The following is a 25413-nucleotide window of genomic DNA, read 5'->3' as shown; positions in this document are numbered from 1 at the left end:
CGGCCCAGGCTGCCCGTGTGGGCCAGCTGCCGCATGCGATGCAGCTGCCGCTTCATCATCTTGGGGGCGGGCTGGCGGCGGCGGGGTCACCGCGGGGGTCGAGGGCCGGCAGCCCCCGGCCCAGCTGCCTGTGCCCGCAGCGCTCTCGCCGGGCGGGGTGGGCGGCGCTCGGCGCTTCCTGGGCCAGCGCGCTCCCGCTCCGCTCGCGCCCGCCTCCCCGCTCGCGGCTCCGCCCTCGGCCCCCAGGTCACTCCTCTCTGCAAGTTTGGGTTCTCGCTCGCCCCGTCAGCCGGGCTCCCCGCGGCCCCTGGCCGTCCCGGAGAGTGTCGGTCGGCCGTCCGCCCCGTCCACAGGTGTGTGCGCGGCTCCGCCTCGGCCGCCTCACCCAGGCCCGTGGCGGGAAGCAGGTAAGCCGGCTCCTGCCACCGCGCCCGCCCCAGGTTCCTGCCCCACCCACCGGCCCGCCCGCCCCGGGTATGAATAACCTTTGCACCCCACTCAAAGGGAAAAAGGGTTCCATGCTTAGGAGACGAGGCCTCTCTGACCTCTGGCTGGACCTGCCCAAGGATGCTGCCCTGGACTCCCCGCCCCCCCCCCCAAGGACCTCCCACCAGCCAGGACTCAGTCCCCTCCCCTCCCCTCCCCCAGGGTCTGTGGCCCTGACCGCCCCTCCCCCCATCAGACGGCCAGAGATGCTTCCCTGCTGGGCAGTCGGCTGGGGTCGTCCGGCTGCTGCGTGCCCTTGGATAAGTCCCTGGAACTCTGGCCTTGATGTCTCTGGTGGCCTGATGAGCCAGCTGTCCTGGCCCAGTCTGACAACACAAGATATCTCTGCCTGCTCCTCCAGCATCCATGCTCCTGCTCCCCTCACCCCTTTAAAGGGGATCTGTGCCCCTCCAGCCACAGCCAACACTCCCAGAGTGCTTGCCACCAACAGTTTTCCTCCATCTGCCCTTCTCTCTGGTACGGGCAGTGATATGGTTGCTGCTCTGCCCCTCCAAACACAGTAGCAGTTACTAGTATATCTGGTTCTGCAGACCAAACAGTTGGGCACACAGTAGGTGCCCCATAGCTACCTGCTAGTTAACACAAGATGAGAGCCTTTGGGAAACAGTGGGCCCTCCTTACTTGGAGCCTCTGCACCCCTTAGACATCAGGAGCTGGGGGCGGGGGAAGGGGAGAAGGGATAGGCGTAGGGGAGAACCCTGCACTTTGATCTGCTGGAGTTTCAGTTCAGTTTGAGGATTACTTGAGCACCTACTTGTGTGAGTGGGCAGACTGGGCACTTCTCCAGGGCAGGACCTCAGCCTCAGGCATCTCAGCGCCCAGCACGGGGCCTGGCTCCCAGTGGGCACTTGCTGGACTCTGGCTGCCTCTCCACTCCTCAGAGGGACAGCCAGGTAGGCCTGGGGGTGGGGGGTGGGGGGAGGTGGGACACGGAGAAGGAAACCCTCAGCTGTTGCTGCTTGAACCAGAGGCTCCCACCTGAGTGGTAGAAGCTGGAGGCCCCTGGATCAAAGGCTCAGGCCAGGATGAGGAGATGTCACCTGCCTTGCCCCAACTGGAAGCCCCTGGAGGGGATTCTGGAAAGGGAGCAGGGCTTGAAGAATGCCTTCATGAAGGGAGACGTGAGTCCAGTGTAGACCTGGCTTCTTAAAATGTGGGGCTGGGTTGCAATGTCTGGGTTCTAGTCCTGTCCTCTCCACCTTCCTCACTGGCCAGAACCCAGAACTTGGTGGTGGCTGTTTTCCCCCTCTCTGCAGCGGGCACAACCTACTGTGTGCAGAACTGGGAAACTGAAGACTCCCGAGCCAGCAGCTTGACACCAGGTTACCACCGTCCTGCCATCTGGGAGATCTACAGGCTACCTGGTGTCCCCACCCTGTTTCAGCCCGTCTGCAGCCTGGACCACACTGGGGTCCCTGAGGAGAAGGCCTGGCTTCAACTGCTGTCCCTCCTAGACTTGCCCAGGCCTGAGCCCCAGCTCCAGCCTGGGGAGCCAGTCCATTGGGCTGTAGCAGCAGCTGCTGGGGAAACACCCTGAGCCGTGTATAATCAGGCCACGTGAGCACCAGGCTTCCCTCCCATCCAGTCTCCACAGGAACGGCACTTGGCTCTTCTCTGCAGCCTGGGTGGGGTGCCGTGCCTTTTGGCTAGGCGAGGGGTACATTTTAGGGTATATTTAAGTTCAAGCACACTTGGATGTTGCATCACAAAAGGTTGGAAGCCCCAAAAGTTGAAGGATCACAGGCTGTTCCTTCAAAGGATGTTGTAACCAGAGATCTTTGGACTCAGAAGTTTCCATCAGTGGGTGCTGAAGTTGTAGTTTTAGAACTGCAGGTACAGAAGGGGACCTGAGGTTGCCAGCCCACCCCTATTCCAATCACAGGACCTTTCACATTGCACTGCAAGGGTTTTTGTTGCTGTTAATCCTCACCTAAGGATATTTTCCACTGATTTTTAGAGAGTGGAAGGGAGGGGGAGAGGCATAGAAACATCGATGAGAGAGACACATAGATTGGTTGCCTCTCACACATGCCCTGACCAAGGCCAGGGATCAGCTTGCAACTACAGTATGTGCCCTTGACCAGAATCAAACCCTGGACCCTGCAGTCCTCGGGCCAATGCTCTATCCACTGAGCTAAACTAGCGAGGGCTGCAAGGGTGTGTCGACCTTGCTGGATCTCCTCTCCAGGAACCCGAGTCCTGTCTGGCTCCTGCTGAAGCCTCCGCAATCTGCTCAAAAAACACAGCTGACTCGAATCACAGATGAAGATTCTGCATCAATGGACACTTATTTCCAGCTCAGCAGACAGCAAGAACTGAACTTAAGGGTGTGCATGCAGCCAGCCGGCTGGGCTCGGCCTCTCACTAGCTGGGTGACCTTGGGTGAGGTGGCTTACCTCTCGGAGCCTCAATGCCCTTGGTAAAGTGGGACTTACAACAGCAGCTACCTGCTGAGGAGTGAAAGAGTTAATATGTAAAGTGCTTAGGACGGTGCCTGGCCCTGTTTCTCATTCAGCCTGCAGAGCCGGGAATGCCAAGACCCTGTACCCCCATTCCTGCCTCAGTTGCCCCCTAAACGTGTCCTGCTGCCCTGGGACAATGGCACTTATTGTCATGTACAGTGGGGCCTTGACTTACGAGTTTAATTTGTTCCAAGACTGAGCTCGTTAACTCAAATTACTCTATCAACTCAATGCAAAAAATCGGCCGAGAGACAGCTGGTATCTCAAAAAACTCGTTAGTCGGGACACTCGTAAGTCAAGGCCCCACTGTACTTAGCCCATCCTCCAGTGAGGTTGGTACTGCCCCCATTTTACAGGTGAGCAGACTGAGGTTCTTGTCCCAAGGTTCCTAGCTGGTTAAGTGGTAGAGACCAAGTTAGAAAGCAGACCAGACACCAGATCTCCAAAGCCCCCATGTGCTCTCCTGCTGTGTTAGAGGGACCACCTGGAGACCCAGAAATGCTGGCCCCTGCCCCCACCTGAATCCCTGTGGCTGCTTTGAGCCCAGAGGCTCAGTACAGGCTGAGAAAATGTGACAGCCTGGGAAGTGTCTGCTGTGAAGCTAGAGCAGGATGTGGGCAGGATGGCGAGTGGCTGGGGCAGTGCAGTGGTGGTAGCAGGGGTCATCTGTGGGGCCGCAGGACTGAGCAAGAATCTCTCATTTTAGACACTTTGACATATTGTTTGGCCAATCAGTGCTGCCCTCTGAGTGGAGGCTTCCACCCAGAGCAGTGAGGCATGTGGTGTGATTGCTGGGGCTCCAGAAACTTCCTTGCCTCCTGCTCCAGCTGAAAGGACTTCCCAGGAAACACTGGGGTGGGGCTGGGGCACAAGGCCTCCAGCACAACTCGATGGCCCTAGAGCCTGCACCTTAACCCCAGCCGCAGAGGACAGCAGCCGACAGAGGTGTGTAGGCTCAGAAGGCAGGTGGCCATGGTGTGGGCCCTAAATGGGGACACCAATGTCCCTGGAGGATGTGCTAAATAAAGTACATGACAACGTGTGGCCTTTATTCATTCCGAGCCTGTTTCCCATTTCACAGGGCAGCTGTGAGGACTGAGGGAGAGGCTGCTTGCAGCAGGTCTAGTTTGGCGCCAGGCCTTGGGCTGGCCCGTCACCTGCCTGGTGTGCCTGTGCCCTGGCCAGGAGGCCCGCAGCGGCTGGGGGCAGGTTCCCCAGGCGAGCAGCAGCCTGTTTCTCTTGGCTGCCGTGAGCGGATGAGCAGTGTGCTGCGGTTGCTAAAAAAAAAACACACACACGAGCTGCTGCCTCCAGCCCCACAAATAGAAGTGGAAGTGTGGCTTCAGGTCTGGGAAGCCCCACTGCTCCTGGGGTGGCGGTGGGGTCACCCTTCAAGAGGCAGAGCCCACTCCCTTCCTGTGCCCCCTATTCCAGCCCACGGACTCCAAAGGCTCTGGGTCTCCTGTACTGGGCTCCCCGCCTCTGTCTGAATTGACACATGGAACTTGGGGAGTGATTGCTCCAGGGAGTAGAAGCCAAGGGTCCCCTCCTCTGACTAGACCTCCCCCCCCCAACCCCTCCCAGACTCGGGCCTTGCTGGGCATCTCACATCCCCTCCCGGCTCTCAGCATGTCATGCTGAGCTCCTGGCTCACAGGTTCCATGCCAGGCTGTGAGCTGAGGACAGGGCAGTGCCTGGCACAGGGGCTACTCAAGAGGCACTTGCAGGACGGACAGACATTTGGATGAATAGACTACAAATGAGGGAAGGTGGGAGGTCTGAACGACTGAAGGGATCTCCCTGTCCCTAGAACATCTGGGTCATCCAAGCTGACAGTCTGGGATACGGGTTTTTTTGGTTAATCGAGGATATCTTTCCATTGATTTTCAGAGTGGAAGGAGGGGGAGAGAGAAACAGCGATGTGAGAGACACATCAGTTGGATGCCCCTTGCAGGTGCCCCAACTGGGGCCAGTGACTGAGCCTGCATCCGAGGTACATGCCCTTGACAAGAATCGGACCCACAACCTTCAGTCCGCTGAGCCCAGCCCTAATTGGTTGGGCTGCTTGTGCATGCAGTCTGCTTTTGCCGAGACTATTCAGGGTCCTTACAGCTCACAGGGTCCCTCTCACTTCCTTTTAAAGCAGGGGTGGGGAACCTGTTTTTCTGCCAGGGGCCATTTGGATATTTATAACATCTTTCACGGCCATACACAATTATCAACTTAAAAATTAGCCTGCTATATTTGGTCAAACACTTAATTAACTCGCCCCTAACGCCTTGGCAGGGCCAGACCTAATGATTTCTTGGGCCTTCTATGGCCCGCAGGCCGGACGTTCCCCACCACTATTTTAAAGCAAGGAACCTAAAGACCAGGGAAGCAAGGGCCTTGCTCAAAGTCACACAGCGAGCCAGGGAACCCACCGGAAGCAGCCCCCGGCGCCAGCTGCAGTCACACACATCCCCGCAGCCCGCAGCCTTCCTGGGCCAGCAGGAGACTCAGCTCCAGATGGTGCCTCTGGGACCCTGGGGCCTTGCAGAAAACAGGGTTGTTTCATTTAGAAGGAAGGACCTTCCAACTAGACTGTCTTGGAGACATCACAAGTCAGGAGCTCTGCCCGGGTTGGGGGCAGGAGGAAGGGGGACGGGGGGGGGGGGGGGGGCGGGGGAGCTGGGAGGGCATGTCCAGGGGATGCTGGAAGGCTCCAGCAGGTGAGTGGAAGTGCCACTTTTGTCCCCTCGGCAGCATGGCAGGTGAGGATTGCCCCTCTGCCCTTCAGTGTCCCTGCCACAGGAGCGCCCCCCTGCCCAAGAGTTGCTGGGGAGAAGCTGGGGAGTCGGATGTGCAGGGCTCTGAAAACCAGCGGGCTGGGCTGTCCTCCAGCACATTTCAATAGTATCTAAGGAAGGGGCTCGGTGGCCAAGTTCAGACTGGGGAACACTAGGTTAGACAAAGTGAAACTGGTTGCTTAAAGCAGGGCTTCCCATCATCTGCTAGGAGCAGAAATGGCGGGCAGCCTTCCCCAGACTACTGAACAGGAACTCTCTCCTGCAGAGCAGCGTGGAGGTACTAACCCCTCCCGCTCAGCTCAGCACCGCTGGCTCTCAGCCGCAGCCTCTAAGCCACTCCCGGGGCCTGGACCCCAGCCTCCCAGTGAAGAGAAACTGATAACAGCAGGGGAAGTGCGCTGCAGCCGGGAGTGGCAGGGGGCCCAGTGCAGGGTCCCTGGGCCTCTCCAGAAACAAGCTGCAACTGGCGCTTTGCTTCCTGGGAGCAGCGTCTGGGGAAAGGGAGAAGCAAGGCCGAGGCGGACCTCCGGGGCGGGGCTGCAGCACAGTTGTGTTATGAGAGCTGAGTGCAGCAGGAGGAAGTTGTGAGCAGCCAGGGCTCCTGGCAGGCCCGGAGCAAGCAGAGCGAGGGCTGCTCCTTTCCAGCTGGGACGGCTCTGCGCCCGCCGGCCACAGCCCTGAGCCCTCTCTGGTGACTCAGCACTGGCCACAGGCCCGTAAGCAGGGCCTCTTCCTGTGCAGGGCTCAGGGATGGTGGGGAGAGGAACCATGGCCTGAGCGCCAAACGCAGAGGCCGAGAGGCCTGCAGGGTAGCCCTGGGGCCCCTCCTGTCTCCGTTTCCCTTCACCTCAGAAGGGCTACGAGAGCTGGTCCAGGAAAAAGGACATTTTATTTCCATAAATACTCCTGCTCTCACTCACACACTGACCACTCCTGCCCATAAACAGATGGACAGAGGCGAGACACCCACAAGAGGCCCAGCAGAGGCCCAGGAATGAAGGGGACTCTGAGAACCAGTGCAGGCCCTCCCTGGGCCAGAGTCCTGGGGCCCCCAGTGGGGCCACCTGCCTCTGGCATTACCCTTGGGCCAGCAGTTGCACGGCCCCCACAGCTCCTCAGGAGGCCTGAGAGCAAAGGGGCCAGGCCTGTAGAGGGAGACCCCCAGGAGGAGGAGGAGACAGGTGGGGCTCCCCCAACTGGGCCCCCTGAGATGGTGACCACAGGGCCACTCAGAAATAAAAGCTGAGTCAAACCACACACCAGAGAGTGCAAACAGCTGGGGGTGCAGGCCTCACCTCCCACAGTTACCCAGTTCCTATGGAGGAGGCCTGAGCTGGTTCCTGGCTCCAGCATGGCTCCCAGTTATGGCTGGGCCTTCCCATAAGGCATAAGAGACGGGCGGGGAGGACCCCCCCGCCAGGCTGGGGTCGGGCTGGGCCTGAGGTCCCGGCCCCTGCCCGGCAGCCATGCTTCACCAAGGACCCCAAGTCCTTCCAGGGCCACAGCCTCCCCTGCGGCAGGCTCCCACCTGTGCGAAGTCCCCAGCAGTGCAAACCCAGGCCCAGCCTCCTGCTGGGTTTGGCTCAGCAGGGGAGGGGTTACGGAGGGAGGGGGGCACAGGGGTGAGGGATGAAGCACCAGGCACAGGGGATATGGCCATGGGGACAAAGGGTGTCCTCGGCCACCACAGCCTCCTGCCCAGGCTAGCCAGTGGCCAGTCCCGTTGCCCCCTCCTCCTCTCCCCTCCCCTCTCTGTTCTAGAGGCTCCCCCAGGTCTCGGGCGGGGGGAACTGGTCCACATCCCCCATCTCGTTGTAGGTCTGGTCGCCCATGGTGAAGAGGAGCTTGTAGCGGAGGCGAACCTTCTCCTGGGGCAGAGACAGTGAAGGCAGAGGGTCACAGGTGGAGAGGAGGCTGCCCCCGCCCCCCAGCAGTGCCCATCCCAGCTGGGCCCTCACCTTCTGGGGGTTGGCGAGGAGCAGGACCTGGGTGATAGCTGAGGGGTGGACGATGGGGTTGAACGCCGGCAGCTCTGTGCCTGAGGGTGGCTGCAGCTTCACTTTCATGACCTGTGGACAGGAGGGCAGGACGGGCCCAGCTAGCCCTGGCTTCCCCTCCCCATCCCGAGGAGCCAAGCCCAGCCTGCCCGCCAGCTCCTCTTCGGGGGGTCCTGGGGCTCTGTCCTTTGGTTCCTTTTTACCCCGAGTCCCCACTCCCAGCTGGCCCCTGTCTAGCCTGGAGCCACCCGGCCTTGAGAGGAGGCAGGTATGACAGTGTCACCTTGGGGACAGCTGACTGGAAAACGATGTTGCGGATGGGCTGGGGGGCGGTGCTCAGCATGGAAACCACCACCACCAGCACGTCGGAGCGCCCAGGCAGCGGGTCTCGGGCGAAGTGGAAGAGGACCCGGAAGCCATGCTGGTCGTACACGGTCACCGGCAAGATGCTGCCTGCAGGGGAGAGGGGCAGAGGGCAATGGGTGGTGCTGGGCCCGAGCCCAAGCACTTCTGACCAGCTCCCCGCACCCGGCTCATATCAGGTCTTCGCTCTCAGCTGGGAATGAACGAATGAACCCACAAACTTAGGTCCTCGCCTCGACCCTGGGCAGCAGTGCAGCCAGGGGTACAGACTGATGCCCAGGAAGGCAGGTGAACGTGCAGTGTCATGGCGGAGGCAAGACTCCCAGCCGGGAACGGAGCCCCATGCAGGGCTCTGCCAGTCCGTGCACGGCTGCTGGCTGGCATGCTGGGGTGAAGTGGGGTCCTGTCTCACTGTGTGACCCTGGTCTAGTCACTCCGCTGCGCAGGGCCTCCCTACTGGTAAGATGGGGCATCACTACCTACCTCCCAGGACACAGGAAGTGTGACGCCCTTGGCCACGGATGGACGAGGCTGGGCGTCTTTATCTGTCTATGCAGGGCCTGCGCTGCTGGGGGCCCCCTATTGCTCCCGGGCGGGAGAAGCCCAGACCCAGACCTGGATCTTTATCTCAGTTTGGTTTTGTGATCTTGCGGAGACCCCAAACCTGTGTCCCGGGGGCCAGCCATCGGAAGTCTGCTGCCTGGGTGAGCCTGGAGTTTATATGGCTGTTCTGGGCCACTCTGGGATGGATGAGGAGACGGCTGCGCAGGGTCCTGCCCAGAGCTCCTCGCTGAGCCAGGCAGGGCAGAAAGGCCCACTTTCCCACCTGTCCCCCAGAAAGAGCTCCTGCAGGGGCGACGCGGTGGGTGGTGCTGCTGGGCCGTGAGCTGACCTGGCCCAGCCTGCACCCGCACGTGCCCCGCCCTACTCACTGGGTTTGATGGACTCCAGGGGCACAGTGATGTTGGCCAGCGAGAGCTCAGTCTGTGTGGGCTGCTGCAGAGGCCCCCGGGGCTCAGGGGACGTGCTGTGGAGGCTGGCGGCACTGGCGCTGGGTGAGCTGCTGCTGCTTTTATTCTGCAGGTCCCGGAGTGTGAGCCGGGGGGCGGGCTGCTGCTTCTCCCTTATTGGAGGGCGGTGCATTGAGAGGTGACTCTTCGGTGATCAAGAGACCAGGGGCCCAGGGAAGGTGGGCTTCCTGACTGTCCCTGACACCTCCCTGTCTCTCTGGCCCTGGTTTCCTCACCTTAAAATGGGCAGCTCTCCCAGCCCTCCCCCTCCCGTCCTCCTCACTGTTGGCCCTCCATCTTTCTCAGGTGCTGGGACGCCTGAGTGGGGCACAGGTCCCCTTTCTCTCATAAACTCCATGCCCTGGGACAGGCCCAGCACCACCCTTGCACCCAGTGCAGTGCCTGGCACAAGGTCCTGCAGCCACTGCTCACAGGAACGCACTGGCACTGGGCCTCTCCCTGCAGGGTCTGGTTGTGGGACAGAGAGCGCTCCCCCCATGCCAGCCAGGGTGTGCCCTCACCACCGCACTTGTTGGGACTCCGGGGGCAGTGACTGCTGTAGCAGGGTCTTCCCCAGGAGGTCCAGGTCATCCAGACCACTGCTCGCTGGCAGGGATGTCTGAACGGGGTGCCAACTGTCCGTGCTGGGTGCTGGAGCGGGGGCGGGGGGTTCAGCGCCATTAGATGACTGTCGGGCATACAAAGGACGCAGGTGGGTGAGGTGGTGCTGAAAAGGAGGCCCCTTCCCCTCCCTGCAGGCGACGTCTGGGGAAGAAGCAGCAGGGATGGGGCCACCTCCTGCCAGGCCTGACCCCTCACTGCAGGGTCACTAGTGGGTCAGGCCTGGTCTGGGTTCTACTCTAGAAGCCTTCACATTCCAGGGACCTCAAAATCACCCTCAAGAGAACAGGAATAAGGAGCCCCCACCTTAACCCAAGGGAGGCCCAAGGCTAAGACTGGCAGGGAGGGGAACCGGAGGTAAGAGGACCGCCTGCCGTTCTCCACCCGGGGATGGAGGCCTCAGCCCCTGGGACGTCCCTCCCGTTCATCTCCTCTCATTGCTCTCCTGGCTGCCTGACCCAGGTACTCTGCTGCCAGGAAGGGTCAGGCTAGTTCCGGGCCCTCCTACCTGGAAGCTGTTCCATCCAGCACCCTCCAAGCTTGGGCCTGAAGGTGGTGTGGGGTCACTCAGGCCTGCGGGGAAGCAAGAGGGAGATAAAGGAGTTGGATCCCTGAGCAGAGGCGAGAGACATGGGGCTCCGGTGTGATAGGTTGGGGTCCCTGGCTCCTACCCTCCCCCCTGCACTCCTTCCTCCGAGAGGCTCAGCTCAAAGGGGAAAAGCCCACGTCAGCACTCTCACAGGGAGCCAGCCACAGAGCAGAAGGAGAAGCTAACATCCCGACAGCCCATTCCCGGCCACACATGCTTCCTCTGCTGCTGCTCAGAAGCCCAGCCAACTACAGATGTCAGGACTTCCATTTGCACCACCAGCTGGCAGCTGCTGCTGGTGGTGGGGAGCAGTGCAGGAGGTGGGAGACACCAAGTGGGGTTCCTGACCTCAAGGTCCAGATGGCCAGGGGGCAGCACCCTGCCGACCGACTGCAGGGATGCCCTCTGAGTGTCCGAAGGGCGCTGTGGGACAGTGAACGGGGCCCGGGGCCCGGGGCCTAGACCAGAGTCGGAGCAGCCGGGGCAAGGTGCTGGCTGGGCAGTAGTGGCCCCATGGGCACAATGCAGGCGGGCTGGGGCAGACTGTGAAGACCCCATCCGCCTTGGCACATGCCAACAAGGCTGGCTCACTGGTGCCAGAGAGCTGTGGGCGCTGTGAAGGCTGCTGATCGGTAGAAGGCAGCAGGTCCCCAACCAGTCTGACCTCTGCCTGCCCTGGAGCCCACTCTGGCCAGGTTCACCCAGACTTCACCGACAGAAGACAAGTTATCCTGTTTCTAGCAAATCCTGAACAAGTGAGGGCCGGCCTGTGACAGGCAAAGGCAAGCGCAGGAAGCTGTGGCTATCGGCTCCCTTCCGCAGGCCACACCTCTGACACCACGGTGGTAACTGGTAACGTTTCCTACACCCCCTGATGTGTCAGGCACTTCAGCCCTGGGTCTCACTTAATGCTTAACCCAGCTTACAAGGCAGGAATGTGGTTCTCATCCTTCTTTTAGGGATGAGAAAACAGGTGCTCAGAGGGGCTAAGTAATCTGTCCAAGGCCACAGAGCTGGAAAGTGGCCGAGTCTAGACTTGGCCAGAGCACGGTCTACTGGCTGGAGTTTGAGTACAGCTCTGCCACTCAGCTGTGTGACTCCTCGCTGGTGACAACCGCCCTGTGCCCACAGCAGCAGCACCCACATCGGAGGACTGTTGTAATAAATGCGATGCACGCCGTCTGACACACAGGAAGTCCCCACTGCCCAGCCTGGCCCCCCTCACCCTTCCTGCTGCAGAACCGTTTAGGAAAAGCCCCCTTTGTGGTCCCAGAGCTGGGTGGGGGCCGCCCTGGCACTGCTGGTTCCTGTTCCTACATTTCCTTTGCCTTTGAGATGAAACCAGAGGAAGCTGGAGGCTCAGGCCTCTGCTGAAGCGACGCGGGGACAGGAAGTGCACAGCACACCTCGCTTCTCCAGAGGTGGCTTTGCCACAGCCACTCACTGGGGGTTCGGCCACCCACAAGCGGGGCCCGTCAGTAGCTGCCGCCCTGGCTTTCTCATCACTGCCGCCCACCCCGCTCTGTGAGACAGGGCAGGGCCTCTGGCTCTGAATGAGGAGGGGCAGGGGGGTGTGTAAGCGACCCTGTGGGCAGACGCTCCCAGGAAGGGTACGCTGACATGCCCAGAGAGGGGAACTGAACCTGGCCCACTGTCCCCCTCGTCTCACTCCTCACCCCAAGTCCCCATTCCCTTTCCTGGCTGGGGAGCTCCACAGCGTTCAGGGGAGGACTCACACGCTGACCTGACCAGGCTCTGCAAGCAGCTCGTGCACGGGCACCAGCCCCGCCTGCAGCTGAGCCTGCCCCCTCCGGGCCCAGCCCATCCTCACCCAGAGACATGAGCTCATCATCAAGCAGGGAAACGGAGGCGCTGGGCTGCTCGGGGCTGCCCTGGGTGACAGGGCAGGTGGGCACGGCTGGGTAGGTGGTGCCTGAAGGAGGGAGATCCAGGCCTGAGAGGTCCAACAGGGCCGAGGTGCTCCCTGGGTGGGAAAGGAGAGTCAGGCAAGTCCTGGGGAGGACGCTCAGGTTCTCAGAGTCCATGGGGGTTGAGGGGCAGCTGTTCCCCGCCCCCCCCCCCACAATGACTCCCCTGCTTCCCACTCCTTGGCCTCACGACCCTTGCCCCTAAATCTGCCCACCGAGCCCATTCCTTCTGTCTGGAACAGATTTGCTTCTACTTGATGAACTGCCTCCCACCCTTAAGGCCCTGCTTAAACTCTACTGCTTCTGCATAGTGCCTCCCCCTCCCCCTCTTCTGTGGGTCCCAGAGCTGGCGTTTTACCCTTATTCACTCAGCCTGTTTGTGTGTCAGACCCTCCTACCACTTCTGATGATGAGACTAAGCCTTGGGGTGTCATCCAGCCCTGCACAGAGGTGCCCGAGTTGTCAAAAGGTCTTCCTCCTTCTGCCTGTCCTCGCCAAACCCCCGGCTCCCTCCCACTTCATCCCACATCCAGACTTCCACTCCCACAGCTGCAGGCGTGGCACAGACTCTCTCCCTGGGGGCCTTCCCCATCTTAAGGGGCCAGGGTCACCCTGGTGGTCACTGCTAGCGGCTCTGGGACCAGTGCACCACCCTAGACGCTGTCCCCTCCAGCCTGGGGGCCCCTTCCCAATCTCCTGCGCCGGCCTCCTCACCAGGGATGGAGCCGGCAGCAGCATCTCCGTTGACCTCCTCGCCCCGCACCAGCTGCTTGTAGAGGTTGATGACCTGGGTGAGGTTGTCGTTGGCCTGCAGGATCTCCGCTGGAATGGGCAGAAAGGGAGAGGCCAGTGTGAAGGAATGTGGGGCCTCTGTGGGGAGATGAGCAGCCCTCGTGAGGGAGTGGGGCGGCGGGCATCCCATCTCATCTACTCAGACTCAGGCCCTCGGTCACCCTTGTCCACTGCTCCCTCCACCCTGCCCCGTGCCAGCCCCTGCACTCAGTGCATGGCCCGCTCCAGGCCTCCACACGGCTCTGCTGTTGATACCCCAGATCTCGGCGTGCTTCCTCCCTTCCTGCCTTCAGGTCTTCACCCAGGTCACCTTGGGGGGGCCTCCTCTAATCCCACTTGTTTTTCTCCGTGTCTCTCAGCACCACCTGCCAAACTGCCACTGCTCACGCCCTGGGCTTACTGTCTGTTTCCTCTCATTAGGCTACAAGCTCCATGAGGTGGTGGCTTGTGTCCATTTTGATCACTGCCACATCCCCGAGGGCCTAGAGCAGTGTCTGGCACACAGTAGGCCCTTGTCAGTATCACCGCCTGGGGAGCCAGGGCTTTGAGGGATCTGGACAGCGAGCCTCTTGGTGGAGACCAGGTCCCCGGCCCATGGGAGGCGCTGAGAGGGTACCAGACCGCCGCCCAAGAGGCCCTGCTGATGTGGTAGCAGAGAATGGGATGAGAACCTGACACGTGGCCCTAGCAGAAGCCACAGGCTCAGCTCTGGAACTGCCCAGCCTGTGGGATCCGCTCTGTTTGTAGCCCTTACCAGGGAGCCAGTGTCTACACGGAGAACCCTGTTCCACCCTGGTTCTGCCTCTGGTCTGTGATCTGGGCAAGTCACTCCTCCCCGCTTTCATTCCCCCACCCCCGGCCCAGCGCTAGTTGTGAGATGCGGCAATTTTCCCTCCTGTGCAGCTTGTGGGCAGTAAATGAGGTGTCTGTGAAGGGGCTTGGCCCAGGGTCTCTCAGGATATCAGATCAGCTCTCTGCTTCCTTCTTCCTCAGCTAGGAGAAACCCAAGGTCAATGCTGGAGGAAGGGGTCCCCTGGTGGTAGCTCCTGCTAACTGCAGGTACTCAGCAGGCCCTGGGAGAGGTGGGGGAAGTAGATAAAGGGATGAGCCAGCTCTGCCTGGGGCTCACCTAAGGCCTCGTCATTGTCCTCTGTGTCACTGGCCAGTCGGAAGAGTGTGGGTCGCATCCGCTCACAGCGCTGGTAGAGTTCCTGGGGGCAGTAGGGTGGGCAGGTCAGGGCTGCAGGCTGGCTGAGTGGACTGGGACAGGGTGGAGACAGGCGCACCTTCATAAGGTCCTCACTGCTCTGGGCTGCAGCACCGCCCTGGCTGTGGCTCATCACCATCTCCGTCAGCAGTTTCACATTGTTGTTCACCTCCTCAATGGCACTCACCCGCTTCGAGATCTTCTCCATCCGCTTCTGGTCCTAGGGAGGCATCGGCAAACGCCCCTGAGAGCTGGGTCAGGCCCAGCCCCGAGCCAAGCACTGCCCACACCACTCTGTTCCCAGGGCCTGCTGGCTGGGTGTCAAGGCAGACACTGCTAAGAGCCCCTCATGCCCGGAGTAGGGGACTCTGGTCCAAGAAGCCCTCAGCCAACCCTCCTCATTTCCTCTCCTCCTGCCAGTGCCCCCTGGACCCAGGTGTCTGCATGGGCCCCTAAGAACGTCCTAGGCCCTCAGCCAGTCTCCAGGGATGGCCCAGGAATCTGGGTCTCTAACACACTTGCCAGGTGATTCTGGAGGACCAGGGCCCAGACCTACTACACCTGTGGTTCTACATGAGCCTTACCTTCCTCGTGTTTGTCTCTTGAAAGGAGGTTCTGGTACTTGAGAGTGAAAGACCTTAATGGCCATCAAGTGCAACCTGGAAGCCAGTGCAGTGACCCCTGCCAATGTCGTTAGTCCTGGCAAATGGATGGGCACTCATCCTTGAAAGGCGCTGCAGGAAGTGGCCCTGCTACCCAGGCCAACTCTCCTTACTACGCACATTCCTCCCTTGTGGCAGGAAAGGAGGGCTTGTGCCGTGCTGCGCTGTGCCGTCTTGGGATACGTCACTCTCCTTGGGAGGGGCCACCCTGCACTTGCTCTTGGCTGTCAGAGCAGCCTGACTTTAAGAGACAACCCAGAACTTCTGCCCTCTGGGTCTCCAGACTGCAAACTTTTTTGAGAACTTGTCTTTATCAATAAAAAAATGTTTCAGCATGCACCCATGATACATGTATACAGATGGTCCCCAACTTATAATGGTTCAGCTTACAACTTTTTTACTTTATGATGGTGTGAAAACGATATGCATAAATTACATGATAGTCAAAAATAGGCTTTGTGTTAGATGATTTTGCCCAACTGTAGGCTAATGTGTGCTGTGAGCATATTTAACCCTTTGAGTGCCAACCAATATCCTAGGAACTATGCTAAAATTGCCAAGGCATTTTTGCTGATTTTACAGCAGTTTAGGAAAAAAATTATGAATCGCAAGTAAATGAAATTACATATTCAATATCTTCCACAAAATCATCATCTTCACAGCAAGAATTGACATATTTAGCAATATCATCATCAGTAATAAAAGCAGACTTAGAACTGGACACTGCAGGAGGAGCAAGGTCGCGCTCCCTGGCACTTTTGGCGAAAGACAGGAGGAGCGAGGTCACGCTCCCTGGCACTTCTGGCGAAAGACAGGAGGAGCGCGGTCGCACTCCCCGGCACTCTAGGGGTTAAGATAGGCTAGGCTAAGCTATACTGTTTGGTAGCTTAGGTGTATTAAACACTTTTTTGATTTAAAACATTTTCAACTTACAATGGATTTATGGGATGTAACCCCATTGTAAGTCAAGGAGCATCTGTATTTATTTATAAATTAAACATACATTATTCTCTCTCTCTCTCTCTCTCTCTCTCTCTCTCTCTCTCTCTCTCTCTCTATGTAGTAAAGCTTAATTTATTCCTAATTTTTATGGAAAAGATCCAGGGAAGGTGAACTTGGCTGCTGGGAATTCTTCCCTCTACAGTGGTCCTGGTTCAGCCCACTGGGGTCCACAGTCAGTCAGCTCCTCCACTGCTGTGACAGCCCTTCAGCTGGGTCACTACAGAATCCCTCCTCTGCACATGCACCCCACCTCGCAGCCCCGCTGAACAGCTTCACGCCCCTCCTCCCCGTGCTCTGGCTCGGCCATCACCTCTTGCACCATCTCCTTGATGAGTTTGTTGGCCGCTCGGAGGTCCTCCGGGTGGGAGCTCTTCAGCAGGCGGGCCAGCATCTGCGAAGACAGAAGGGCATGGCCACGATGGCAGGGAGTGGGCCTGGGGTCACGTGCTGGCTCCCCACTTCCTGGCTGTGGGATGTTACCTAAGCTCTCATGAAATGGCGAGAATCTACTGACTCCTGATGGGGTGGCCACAGGACAACTGAGACACTGTGCGTAAGTGGTCCCCACAGTTCCCGGCAGAAATAAGTTCTCAACAAATGGCACAAAGCCTCCTATTACCGCTGTTAGCGAGCCTTTCTGGGATGGTGTACAAGAAGCTTAGCTGTGGTTACCCTCTGGGGCTGGGCGAGGTAGGCAGGAGCTTTTACTGTGCATCTTACCTCCTGTGCAGTTTCATTTCTTGCCCATGAACACATGCTTCTTTTACAAACAACGAATGAAATTACGTTCAAAGGGTGAACGACATAAAGACATGCAAACTCCTGGGCAACCTATGAAATGCCCTCAAACCAACCCCACGGACACCAGACACTCTTGTGTTTACTAATGCAGGGCACCGTATGGGGAGTACTCAGCATGCAGGAAGTGCTCGAGAAACAGTGCCTGTCACCCACCACAGCGGATGCTCATCTTCAGCCTCTGCTTCAAGGGCAGGGCAGCCAGGGGTTGGAATTCACTGACCCCCAAGTGGGCCCTAGAGCCCTCGTCTACCCCTCCTCGGAGCCTCACCTTGGATTTCTCCTCATCTTCGAAGATTACATTCTTGGACCGCGGAGGAGGATGGGGAAAGATGGCATCTTCTGGAAGCTTAGGGTCGGACTTCACTATCCCTAGAGTAGACGGGGGGTGGGAAGGCTGTCGGAAGGCCCAGGCCCAGGGGCAGGGGTGCGATGGGGCCGTGGCCAGGTAAGCACAGAAAGGAGGGGGGAGGGAGTCTTTCTCCAGGGCTGGCTCTAGCTAGTGGGCCAAGGCATGCTCCTGACCTGTCGTTGAACTGCACGGGGAAGAGTTTGGGCACCCATAATGTGAGGCCACTCCGTGGGAGCCACTCTCTGAAGGGAAGCCTGACCCAAACCCACCTTCTCTCCACCCAAGCTAGCCTCAGGCAGGGCAACAAAAAGGCTTCACTGGCTATGTTCTGGGGGAGTTAAAGGGCAGACCCATGACCTTGCTGCCAGAGCTCCGAAGTAGCGGGCGCCCAGGAGGGGAGGAGTGGGAGGCGTGGCCAAGCCCCGGCTCCGGGCCTCACCCTGCTTCTTGAGCATCTGGTAGGCCTCGGCAATCTTCACTTCCTCGGGCAGGCCGACCGTCCAGCTGTAGAGCAGCTCTAAGATCTTGTTCTTCACCTTCTCTGATGTCCGAGAGCCCAGGTACTTCAAAGACCAAGGGGAGGGGAAGCCCTTGACGTTGGCTGGCTGTCTTCTCCGAACTCCCTCGGGAAGCTGGGCTCTAAGGCCCTCACATCCCACCCAAGCAGCGTGGCACAGACGGACCTCATCTACTAGGTCTGTCACTCGCTAGCTGTGCTAACGCTGCATGCCTGTTTCCCCACAATGAGGTGCAGAGCTTACATGGCTAAGGCAGAGCCCAGGGCCTGCTCATGTACGGTTTAACTCTGTGACCTCAGGAAGGAGCCGCCACCGGACTGACTAGGGCAGGGGCAGCTGTGGACACGCTCGGCCCTGGACCCCTCAGGCCCCCAGCAGTACACTAGGCTAAGGGAACTGATCCCACATGAGTCACCTTCTGGGAGGAGAATGGGGGTCCAGCTGGAACATTTAGCCACTCAGGACAGCAGGTCTGAGTGAGGACGGGCGAAGGGGGTAGGGGCACCAAACATGTTCATGACCCATGGGAGGACTCCTCGGGCAAGCTGGGGGCGTGGCCCATCTGGAGCCAGCAGGCTCCATCACTCAGGTTTGGGGTCTCAGCATCCTAGGCCTCAAGGGAGCCACTCTTGTGAAGTGGGGACAGGTGGGGCGCCATGGCCAGGTCTGCAGGGAGATCTCAGAGCCAGAGCTGCTCGTGCTGGGGCAGCGGTGTGCACTCCCTGCAGCTGTCTGCCCCTAAGTACCAAGCAGCTCCCGGGCCAGCCGCCATGTCAGCGGAAGCACCCTGCCTAGGAATCAGCTGTCCCGACTCGGCGGTGTGAGGGGACCAGGAGAGAGGGTCTGTGCTCCTGCCGGTGAGATTGCTAATGGGGGCTGAGGCAGTAGGAGGAGCGCGAGCCCCAGGAGGAGGCCCCAGGATGAGGTGGAGTCCGTCACCCATCAGACGGCACAGGGCTGAGCTTCGGCTGGGAGCACCCACCTTGGGAGACACAACCTTGATGAGCTCGTTGAGAAAGCGGAACTTGCCCACCTCATCGTGGAACCTCTTGCCGCAGCTCTTCATGCACGTTTCCAGCACCTGGGGGGAGGCAGCCCAGAAGTCCAGGGTTTTGTAAGGGAGAAAGTGACTTGTGAGGACAAGAGGGTTCGGAGGTTAAGAGGCCCTGAGACTGATCGCCACCTCCTGGCTTGGCCATCTCCATACCATTTGTAAATTATTTTCTTACTATATTCCTTTGATTGTTTTTTTAAACTTAAATAGGCACCATCTACCTTAGCCTTATTCTAAGCTATATGTCTGTGAAATCATAGGACTAGTGTGTATTTGAGAAACAAAACAAAAAACTTAATGTGTTAAAAATAAAGACATAACTATTAAAAGAAAACCTGTTTATTACTACCACCTAAAATCAGTGTGGGTACATAGTCAGCTGCTATATGGCCCGTGCTTGGGGGCTGCAGGGCACCCCGTACTCTTGTGCTATTGGCAAGAAGCCTCGGGCCTGAGCCCAGGCATCACTCCTTGTACTCCCGTGTCTGGAGGTCACTGAGGAGCTGGGCTGGCTCGGCAGTGCACCTGGGAGCGTGCGGATTCCTGGACGCAGGTACTGCAGTTCTGGCCCAGCAGCTCTGGGTGGTATGTTTAACCAGCCTCCGGGAGAGCGGAGGCACAGCTCGGGCGGAACCTCTGGACCAGATGACCCTAGGGGGCTTCCTCCCGACAAGAGACCTACCTGTGCAGGGTCTGGGACAGGAGTCCAGCCCACTGGTTGCTGTGGGACCCTCAGGGGATGGCCCAGACCCCCATTCTAGGCCATCTTGGCACAACGCCCTTTGTCCCTGAAGAGTCTGATGGGACCCCAAAAACCCCAGTCTTGGCCTCCCCTGGTGCTATCCATGTGGTTGGCGGTTGACCAGCACCCTCTTTCCCCTTCTCCTCACCGTCAGGGCCTGAATTGCCTCCCACTCCTGCGGGGACTGGATCTTGTGGGCCAATAGCCGGGTGGCAAGTGGAGGCCTGGGTGAGAGGAAGAGACAGAGCTAGAATAGCCACACAGTTAAGGCGCCCAGGGGTAGAGGGGGGCGGGGGGCTGCCTCACTCCCTAAGGCCGTAGCCCTCGGTGGCTCCTGCAGGGCAGATGCAAAGGCCCAGCTCCCTCTCTGGATCAAGGGCAGGGCTGGAGACTGTGGCGTGATGGGGTAGGGCCAGGCAGGGAGTGCAGGCTGGGACCTTCAAAAGGCATGAGCTCAGCCCCTTGGCCAGCTTTACAAGAACTATGACCTGCCGTGTCCTTGGCTCAGCATAGACACAAGTATGGAGAGATGACACAGCCTTCAAGGGCCCAGGCTGGGAGCAGAACAAGACAATGTACCAGGAGAGATGGGCAGACATAGCTCCCTGGGAACTCAAGGACATTCTAGGGCAGGGGTGGGCAAACTTTTTGACTCGAGGGCCACAATGGGTTCTTAAACTGGACCGGAGGGCCGGAACAAAAGCATGGATGGAGTGTTTGTGTGAACTAATATAAATTCAAAGTAAACATCATTACATAAAAGGGTACGGTCTTTTTTTTCAATAGTTTTATTCATTTCAAAGGGGCCGGATCCGGCCCGCGGGCCGTAGTTTGCCCACGGCTGTTCTAGGGGCAATCAGAGCAGCTTCATGGCGGAGGCGGTGGTATTGGCTACCAGATCCTAAAAGACCTGTCACTAGCGACAGTAACAGCTACCACGCACTGAGTGCTTATGGTGTGCACGGTGCCGCACAAGCACTTTCCTGCCCAAGCTTCACAAGGGCCCCCTGAGGTGGGCGGCACCCGCGCCCCACTTTACAGTTGAAGGAATGGAATCTCAGAGGCATTTAATTACCTGCCCCACTAACAGGGGAGGGGAGTCGCCCCCAAGCAGTCGTCATGCTGTCTGCATAGCCTCCCCGAGTGGAGCGCTGCACTGGGGGAGGAGCACATTGAGCTGTGCTCCCCAAACTTCAGCATCACCTGGGAACCCACTAACATATCTACCCTAAGACCCCTGCCCGGCATCTAGTCCAAGTCTGGGGCAGCCCCCAAATGTGCATTTTCACAAGCTCAGGACTACCATTTTCTCTCTGCGAGATCTTGGGGCAACTGCTGAATCCCCATAGCCTGTTTCTTCAGCTGTAAAACGGGTCCAGCAAGGCTGACCTCAGAGATGGGCTCCTAAGCAGCACTCAGTACCGAGTGCCCGCTACTGTCATTAATTTGTGAGCACATTAGCCCTGGCCGGGTAGCTCAGTTGGTTAGAGCATCATCCCAATATACCAAGTTCGATTCCTGGTCAGAGCACATATAAGAATCAACCAATGAATGCATAAATAAGCGGAACACCAAATCGTTGATTCTCTCCCTCCCGCCCCCCCCCACCCCCAAATCAACCACTAAATTAAAAAAATATTTGTGAGAGCATTAAGAATGGAAACGTCTCTGCTCGAGGCTAGCGTCTGCGGTGTGCACAGTGGATTCTGCAGAGCGTGAGCAAAAGAGGGAGAGAGAGACCACCTACCCCTCAAAGTCCTGGTTGAGCTGCTCACAGAAGCCGTTGATGCTGGCCCAGTTCAGCTCCTTGTTGAGGGGGTTCGTGGCTCTGTCTGTAGGAGGAGAGAGGGCCAGTGTGGCTAGCAAAGGGATCCCTGCCTCTCACTCCCTGCCCCAGCAGCGGGGATTGGTCAGTGGGGGGCAGGGTGTATGACTGAGCACACAAAAAGGCCAGTTGCCACAACTTCAAGACCCGAGGGCTGATGTTTCAGTCCGGTCCATGGACAGAAGGCCGCCTGTCCACTGGTTCCCCTTTCGGCTTCCCCCTGAAGGGCCCCGCTTTTAGAGACTGTCCCACTCCCCACTGCCCCGCCCCTGCAGTGGGATGACGCCGTGCCCACCACTCCTCTGCTCTGCTCCTGGAAACAGTGTCCCCACGATTCTCACGAAATTTATGCTCAGAGGAGACCCAGAAGCAGGAGAAAAATAAACGTCTAGTTCCTCCCTCAGGAGTCCGCCTGGCTGGCAAGTGGGCCAAAGGAACTAGGTTCTCAATACAAGGAGACAGAGGGAGGCAGAGGAGCCCCAGGAACTGGAGAGGGGACTCAGTTGAGCCGGGGGCCAGGGGGGGCTGCCTGGGAGAGGCAACGCCAGCAGGGAGTGGAGGGAGTTACAGGCTGGGTATGCATGCCTCTGAACAGCCCCAGGCTGTGGGAGAAGAGACGGAGATAGCTGGGCACCGGGCACAGTGTGACGGGCCTTGGTGAGGAGTATGGCTGAGGCATCCCCTCCTCCAGGAAGTCCTTGCTAGCTCCCACCCATCCTCAAGTTGGTATTGCTGCCTCGGCTCTTTCTTCTGTGTCCCTCAGCCCTGACGTTCATCATAGGCCCAAGCTGCTACGGCACCACATCCAGCTGCTTGTGTACCTGCCCATCTCCCCTGGCAAACGAATGAATGAGGGCTCAGCTGTAGGCAGGCAGGAGTGGTAAGGAGGGGGTGGTAAACAAGGCCTCCCCATCACCTCCCTTAACTCCCACATCGGTTAAACCACCGCCAAGTAGGTCACAGCTTCCCCAGGCCTCCGTTTCCCCATTTGTAACGCTGGCTGGAAATACAGACTGGGCTGGGATGACGAAATGCTTCACACAGGACAGAGCTGTGGGGCAGGCAGAGGCAGATCCGCGCTACTTCCCCAGAGCCTGTCTCCGAGCCTGAGCCAGAGCCAGCGCTGTGGAGGGAACACAGCCCGGAGGTGGGACAGAGCAGGATCTGTGGGCAGGAGGCGGCTGGAGACCCAGCCCGCGGCAGCTGCCCACTTGGGCTCCTGGGCTGTGGGAGGCCCGGAGCCCTGGGAGCCTAGTGACTGGCAGCCATTCATTCAATTCATATTTATTCGATAAACACTCTGAGTGCTGGGGCCACAGCAGTGAACAAGACACAATTCCTGTCCTCCTGGAGTTCACAGGCCAGCAAGAGACACTGACTACTCAGATAAACACCCCACACAGAATACTGTACGCTGCTGTGAGGTGCTATAAAGAAAAACAGCAAGGAGAAGGCAGAGAAGGTGGGGGGCGGGGGGCAGGCTACTCTCCGGTACAGCTGAGCAGATATCTGAATGAAGCATTTTCTCTCTGGGTATAAATCTGTTCCAGGAGTCCTCCAGTCCCTTAGAGAAATGAAGTCCTGCTGACCACCCAGGGTACCAGGAAGAGACACCCCCCATAAGCGTGGTCATCTACTCCCCCTCCTAGCCCCCCAACATGGCCAGAGGCTGGGGTACACCAGCCTGAGAGAATTGGGCTATTACCCATTTAATGACACCCTCCTGGGGGAGTGGGGGGGGGACCCTGAAACAGGAAGTCCCTTCCAGTGTCAGACATGTGAGTCTGAGTGTGGACAGAGGCTGGTTCTAGAGACGGCTCCTGAGTCAGAACCCAGCAAGGAAGCTGCGCAATCACGAGCCATCAGCGTTCTCCCCTGCATCCCTCTCAGAGTGAGGGCCTCTGGGTCCCAGGAGATCGGACCAAATTCTCCGGCCCTGGCCCCAAGCCCCAGGCCTAGTACCTCTGGGAGGAAGGAGAGGGCACCTTCCCGGGCAGGACGCAGGGAAGAACACCTCCAGGGAGGTGTGACTTTACCCTGTCACTCCAGTGGTGACAAACGTCATCGTTTACCCATCGGAGGCTACTTTTAACCTCTAACCAGCAAGGGAAGAGCTTGCAATTTTGCTAGGGCACAAAGGGAAAGAAAGAGAGAGAAAAATGTTGGTCCCAATTTATTGGGGCCCAGCCTACTGCCCAACCAGGAGTCCTGATTCCCCTCTGTTTCTCAGGCCACACTCTTTGGTCTCCCAGAAAGTTCCCATTGTTGCTAAACCTGACACTGTTTCCTATCATCAGACCTCAGGTCCTTCAGCTTGGCGTCACATCTGTCAGCCAGGGACCGGCCCATCCCCCCAAGTTGCTGCTGCGACCTGGACACTTGTGGCGTGCTGGAGCAGTCTCCATGGCGGCCGAGTGCCTCCTTTCCACTCCCTCCCTCTCCCCCTGCCAGAGGACGGTGTGGTTCTGGGCTAACCTCAGGGGGTCAACCCTGCTCACCCCTCGAAGCTTCCTGCTGTGCCCGAGGCCGAGGTGCTGAGCTGAGCGTAGACCCAGAGGCCTCCCCGAGGCCCTGGCACAGGCATGGGTCCAACACTAGCCCAGGGAGAAGCAACCCACAGCTTTCTGGGGCAGAGTCCGGGAGCGGGCTGTGAGAGCCAGGGATGTCAGCACTGCAGGGCAGGGAGCTCGGTGGAGGGCTCAGGAGCCTGGGCAGTAGGAAGCAGTGTCTGAAGATTCGGAGAAAGGGGTGCAGGGGCCTTTGGAGGAAGTTCGGCAACGGCTGGGAAAGGAGCCTTGGGTGGAGGTGCAGAGGCTGAGGGGCTGGGCTGAGGGTAGTGATAGAAAACTTGAAATTACTTCTGGAGTTAGAGATGGGCCCTTTCAAGCCTGTAGGGTTTGGGGGTTTCTTACAGTGTGGCCAGAGCTTGGGGGATCAGATGGATCAGGGGGTCCTCCCTTCCTAGGCGGGGGAACCAGCAAATCTGAGAAGTTGCAAGCTCAAGGGAAAGGACAGGAGGGAGTCAGGACGTGCAGGACCAGGGAGTGGGGGACTCGGGCCCCACAGGGAGCAGGGTCCTTCCCTCCGGGGCCTGAGGTGCAGCCCTGCGCTCGCTTGCTCCTTCCCGGGACCCCAGGAGAGGACTCGGTGGAGAAGTCGGGGCCCGAGTGGGTCGGAGGCTGCTTTCTCCGTCCCGGGGCTGCTGGGCGCAGAGTCGGGCGCAGCTCACTCTTCCCTGAGGGTTGCTGCCCCGGGATCGGATGGGCAGTCCACCCAGTTGGTGGGTCTTCCTTCATCTCAGGGTCGCAGGTACCCACTCGGGGCACCGCCCCTCCCGGGACCGGGGCGGGGCGTGAGGAGGGGGCGCCCCGTACCCCGCCCCCGCCGGGAAGGGACCCGCCTCGGGCCCCCGGTTCCGGTTCCGGCCCGGCCCGCGCCCCTCCCGGACACTCACTGATTCGCGCCTCCAGAGTCTCCGGCTCCATCTCGGCCTCCATCCGCCACGGGCCCCCAGCCTCGGCACCGCCCCCCGCCCCCCTCGACTCTCGCGGGACCTCCTCGGTACCACCCTCCGCCGATTAAAGGGGCAACGTCCGCCCCGACGCGCAGGAGCGGCGCACACGAGCGCTCGGGAGCATAGAGATCCGCGCGAGCTCCGCTAGAGCGTCACCTGCTCCCTAGCCCCTCCCCCAAGCGGCGTGACGTCACGGGCCGATCAGCCGCCTGACTTCTTGTTCGCGCGGCGCTCAGGCGGGAAAGAAAGCGGAGGAACTAGGGGCTGAGGGCGGCACCATGGAAACCTCACGGTACGCTCTAACTCGTCCTGCGTCACGGAGATGCCCGTGACCGCGTCCAAAACAACGTCCTGCGGCCATGTTTCTGAGGGGCTCCGAGGTCACTTCCGGGACTCTGAAGTCACAGCCGGAGCCCTGAGCGTGTACTTCCGCTTACTGCCAAAGTGGGCGTGTCCCTTAAAGGGGCCATGACGTTCGTTGGCTGCCTGACTACTGTGAAAATCGGGAGAAAGCCAAGTTTGTTGATTGCTTGCAGTGGTCCAGGCATTGTTCTAAGCGTTTTTTTTTGCACATGAATGCATTCACTTCTCACAACAAACTCATGAGCCAGATAGTTTGCCTGCGATCTCACAAGTGGCAGAGCCTGACCTCAGCACTATTTCCTGCATTAATTCTGCAAT

At 59.1% G+C, this 25413-nt stretch overlaps 1 protein-coding gene across 3 annotated transcripts; it reads right to left on the bottom strand.

Moving 5' to 3' along the window:
* Nucleotides 1-6628: 6628 nt before the first annotated feature.
* On the bottom strand, nt 6629-25048 carry GGA1 (golgi associated, gamma adaptin ear containing, ARF binding protein 1). 3 transcript variants are annotated; one of them, XM_081084680.1, is made up of 17 exons: nt 24673-25048; nt 21141-21225; nt 19542-19617; nt 18580-18678; nt 17519-17642; nt 16999-17099; nt 16240-16320; nt 14345-14485; nt 14188-14269; nt 12981-13088; nt 12170-12322; nt 10258-10322; nt 9650-9816; nt 9051-9241; nt 8039-8208; nt 7717-7827; nt 6629-7626 (listed from the first exon to the last, which is right to left on the bottom strand). In XM_081084680.1, the coding sequence occupies exons 1-17, from the start codon at nt 24713-24715 to the stop codon at nt 7516-7518; spliced, it is 1908 nt and encodes a 635-aa protein (XP_080940806.1). In that variant the 5' UTR covers nt 24716-25048; the 3' UTR covers nt 6629-7515. The 3 variants fall into 3 exon arrangements, with proteins under 3 accessions (XP_080940806.1, XP_080940807.1, XP_080940805.1); XM_081084681.1 differs by lacking the exon at nt 24673-25048 and adding an exon at nt 23717-24628; XM_081084679.1 differs by having other exon boundaries at nt 14188-14485.
* Between the last annotated feature and the right edge of the window lie 365 nt (nt 25049-25413).

Source organism: Myotis nattereri (genome assembly GCF_964212035.1).
Source record: "Myotis nattereri genome assembly, chromosome: 2".
Lineage (NCBI taxonomy): Eukaryota > Metazoa > Chordata > Mammalia > Chiroptera > Vespertilionidae > Myotis > Myotis nattereri.
The sequence above is the reverse complement of the archived record's forward strand: the minus strand, read 5'-3'. Positions and strand labels throughout refer to the sequence as shown.